This window comes from Vitis riparia, chromosome 12, assembly GCF_004353265.1.
Source record: "Vitis riparia cultivar Riparia Gloire de Montpellier isolate 1030 chromosome 12, EGFV_Vit.rip_1.0, whole genome shotgun sequence".
Classification (NCBI taxonomy): domain Eukaryota; kingdom Viridiplantae; phylum Streptophyta; class Magnoliopsida; order Vitales; family Vitaceae; genus Vitis; species Vitis riparia.
Window position 1 is genome coordinate 15,785,169 of NC_048442.1, and position 4,403 is coordinate 15,789,571.

The following is a 4,403-nucleotide window of genomic DNA, read 5'->3' on the forward strand; positions in this document are numbered from 1 at the left end:
CATTTTCCCAAAAAAAAAAGGGGTAGGCCAACAATGTTGGGCCGTGAGGGGGGAGTGGACTAAAGTGGCCCACTTAGCCAAATAAAAGTTGGGGTGTTGAACCGTTCGGTTCTCCAAAAACCGCCCGGCCCAAGGTTCGACGATTGAACCGTCGAACCCAGCACCCCGATCTTTTAAACATAATTTTATTTTTATTTTTTATTTGAAAAATAAATTTTTAACATTGCATTTTGTTTTATTTTTTATAGTTTACTTTGATAGTAAAAAATTGTAAATACAAGTTATTTAATTTCTACTGATATGGAAAATTGAGAAAATTTATATTTATTTAGAATTTGATATTTTTTATTTCTTATCTCTAAATAATTAAGATAAAAGCAAGATGAACAATTTTTTTTATTTAGTTATTTATAATGAAAATAAATTTTAACCAAAATTTCAAGGTTTATCCACCTTAAAATGAAATTTTCACACGTTGAACTTTATTTTGAAAAAGCATTATTTTCATTTCCAAATTTAAATTCTGATGAAACCATCTTTAAAGTTTTTACCAATTCTTAAAATTTTTACATAAAATTTTTAAACCCAATATTCACATACCATTAATATATATATTTTATTTCTTTATTTAATTTAAAAGTAAGAAAAGGTTATACTACGGGCGGAACGGGCGTTGCCCGTTGCACTGCCCAACGGCTCAGCTCTTTTTAAAATCTCCCAAACGGTCACCTCGGGCAGCACCGATAAAACCGCAGAGGCTCTCATTTGTGTGAATCTAAATCCGCCCCTTCGCGACGGATCGCCACCCAGCGCTACCACCAAAGGCGACTGTCTCTTGTGTTCTCCGCCACTGCAAAACCCTAATTCTATGCAATATCGGAAGCCCTAGATTTGGGCACAATGAAGAGCGCCTCGAGACGGTTCTTGGTCTGTTTCCGGCAGGTGGAACTCGAGTCCGGCGATTTAGACGGCGGCGACGGCGTCTTTGAGTATGCCCAAGTGAAGAGCAAGGAGGAGGCGGAGGAGGAGGCTTTGGGTGGTCCGCCGAAGCGAAGCTCTCGGCGGTTCTCGAAGGCTCTGAAGTCCGCGCTGTTCGAGAATTCCCTGGTTGGTTCATTCATCCGTTTCTCGCTTCAGAGTCTGGTTTTTCACCGTTGTCAATGACTGATTTTTTTTTTTTTTTTTTGTTCAGAGTAAGAGCTTCCGATCCGGGTCATCTAGGATCAGTGTCGTAACCGCGGTAACCGCCGAAAAGGCACTGAACCAGTCTGAAACCATCAACCCCAATTCACGACTTTCCTCCGGTTCGTTCTCGTCCTCCAGCCGGAACCCAACCGGTGCAACTCCGAAGCCGCCGCCTGCGATGGAGGTGAACCGTGACGAGACCATGACCAACGCGTCGTGCTTCAACTCTGGACTCTGTATGTTTCTCGTAAGCCTGGTGCTCACCGTCTTCTGGGGTCGGCTCTTTGCGATAGCCTTCACGCTGATTTGGCTCTGCAGTTTCTCTCGCCGGAGCAGCCGCCTCCTGCCACCGAAGACGGCGTCGAAGCGACAGGAGAGGGTAGAGTCGTGGGACTACAAGAAGAGAGTCATAATGGAAGGGCTGCTGCAGAGGAATCATCATCACAGATTGCATTAAATTTTGACGTAGAAATTCTCCCTTATTTTCTCCTCTCTAAGCTCTGCCTTTCATTTCCTTTCCCTCTTTCTTTCTATCCAAGGCACAGAGAAAAAAAATGCACAATTGGTGCATTTTTGGTAGAAAGTATCTGAAAATTTTTCAAGAAATGCAAGTATGAATATACATATAAATACATGTGTAATATATATTTTTTTTTGTTCTTCTTAAATTTGCCATTATTGATATACTAAACAAATGTGCCATTGGGCCCATAATTCTCCAAAATACAGAGACGAAATTGGGTTGCAAAGAAAGGAAAGGAAAATCTAAAGAGGATTCAGAGATGAAAACGAAAAAATATATAGAAATAAATAAGACCTTTTCTTTTTCTTAAATTTTGCGTGTTGGGATTATTTGTTATTTTTTTCTTAAATAAAAAAAGAAAAAAAAAAGAAAGAAACAATGGGTTTTTCAGTAATCAATGAAATTAATCAAACAATGAATATGGTCAGTCATGGCCAGCACTTTCCTATGTAAAGCCATACAAAATTGAGAATAATCTTGTACACTTTAGGTAAATGTTGTGAGGGTATGGGTTGGATTTAAGTTGTAATTCAATTTTAGAAGCATTTATAATTTCAAAATTCTAAACGTTATTCTTCTATGTTTTTTTTTTTAAATTATGGGTGTATTTAGTAATTATTTTTTAAAATAATTTTTAAAATAAATCTAAAATATTTTTAATTTATTTTTAATATATTTAAATCTGTTTTAAAATTAATTTTAATATCTAATGTTTTTTTTAATCATTTTATATATTTATATATTTATATATTTATTTCTTAAAATAATTTTTAAAAATAAATAAAAACTAAAAAAACAACTAAAAGATATTTTATGAAAATACGATATTTTGTATTCTTAATAATAAAATATAATTTTTTGTTGTCAAATATATTTTTTATATTTTTATACTTTGAAGAACAAAAAAACTATTCTCATACCAAGCCTATATTTTTCCAAGGAAAAAAAAACACAATTAAAATTGTTTACACATTTCAACCCTTGAAAGATGTTAAGGAAAATCCCAAAAACCCCAAAATTAAGAAAAGAAAAGACAAAAAAAAAAAAAAAGGAGTAAATGAGAGAAACAGAAGATAATATGAAAAGATCTCCCAGTATAAATGCATTAATGAGAAGCACACAATGCTTGGATATACCCATTAAAGATGGTAGATTTGGGACCCGAACATCATTAATTGTGGGTTTCTAAAGTTGAATAAAACTTCAAAATAGTGGCAGCAAGTGGGTGAATGCCACATAGGTATAGGGGTAGTTGATTTCTATGCTTCAACTCGTGAAGCTTGTTTAATGCCCAATTGGATATGCATTCAGTTCCTTTTTTTTTTTTTTGGTTGGAAATCGCAAACATTTTGCATTATCCATTGGTTTCGTATTTTAATGGAACTTCTTTTTTCCATCTCTTTTATACTTCCCAACTTTTGTAGCTTTGCTTTATCCTTTATTTGTTCATAGGATAGGATAGAGACCAACCTTGGACTCAAAGGCAATTAGGGTTGGCATTGGGCATCCACCACTCCTCTTGTCACCCTCTAAGGCACCCATTTCCACTTCAGTACTTCCCTGAGGTTCTCAGCTCTATCACTATAAGGGTAAGTGCTTCCAAATTTACTCACTAACCAAAGTTTATTACTTTTTGTCTTCTTTTCAAAATTTTCTTACCCCCCATATTATTTTTGTAGCATACCTCATTTGGAAGGAAAAGGGCCCAAGTTCAGCTCTTTTTCAGGTGGGGTTGCCCTTAGGGTTGGGACCCTACCAAATAGAATTTTGGGTAAAGGTTGCCCAAAAGAAGGCCATGTAGGTGCAAAGGGCAGTCAACAGTGTCTCAAAAATGAGATAAGGATGGAGTTGGTTAAAGTCTCAAAAGGGTGTTCTTTTTGTACATGAAAATGGTAAGTTTGCAATTGATTGTGCCAAATGGCAATAGCTTTTGATGTCCAATTAGAGTTCACTAAAAAGGAAATTATGACCCAAAAGTTATCAATTCTTCATTCATATGCTTGGGAATATAAGCACTTAATCTTAAGTTAGTTGTGATAATGATAAGTTAATAATATACATCAAACTTACGAGGTTTTATCTCTTTGGACAAACATATTCTATCAAAACTGAAAAAAATAAAAAAAGCAATGAAGTTTAAATTCATAATCTCTAATAAAACAAGCATTCGTTATCATACTTAAATTATTAATTTGACTTGTAAAAATCTTAAGTTGTTAAGTAATACGAACCCATAATATGTATTAGACTTATCTATACAACAACATACACTTAATATTGAACATTTCTTTGAATTAATTTTGATTTTTTTTCTTTTAAAAACTTATGTTATGTTTGGTTCCTGAAAAATAGTAGATAAAAGAAAAAAATGATAAAAAAAAATAATTTTATCACCTTTAGTTTAATTATAAAATATAATTAAACTACATTAAAAAATTTATATATTTTAAAATTGTGTAATATTTATATAAGAAATAAATCTAATATTTTTAACACACACACATACATACATATATATATATATATATATATAATTTATTAACTTTAAATTGTTTTTAATTTATTTTTATAATATTTTTTTCCTTACGCTATCTTAAATTTACATGACCAAACAAATCAAAATAATTTGTATTTTATTGATGAGGGTTGACAAGTAGAGAAGAAAAGAAGTCATTTAAAGGGTTGACATGACATG

General features: G+C 33.1%; 1 protein-coding gene across 1 annotated transcript; it reads left to right on the plus strand.

The window, feature by feature from the left end:
• Positions 1-772: 772 nt before the first annotated feature.
• LOC117927082 lies at positions 773-1,825 on the plus strand. Its single transcript, XM_034846484.1, has 2 exons — positions 773-1,107; positions 1,193-1,825. The coding sequence occupies exons 1-2, from the start codon at positions 901-903 to the stop codon at positions 1,640-1,642; spliced, it is 657 nt and encodes a 218-aa protein (XP_034702375.1). The 5' UTR covers positions 773-900; the 3' UTR covers positions 1,643-1,825.
• The last annotated feature ends 2,578 nt before the right edge of the window (positions 1,826-4,403 follow it).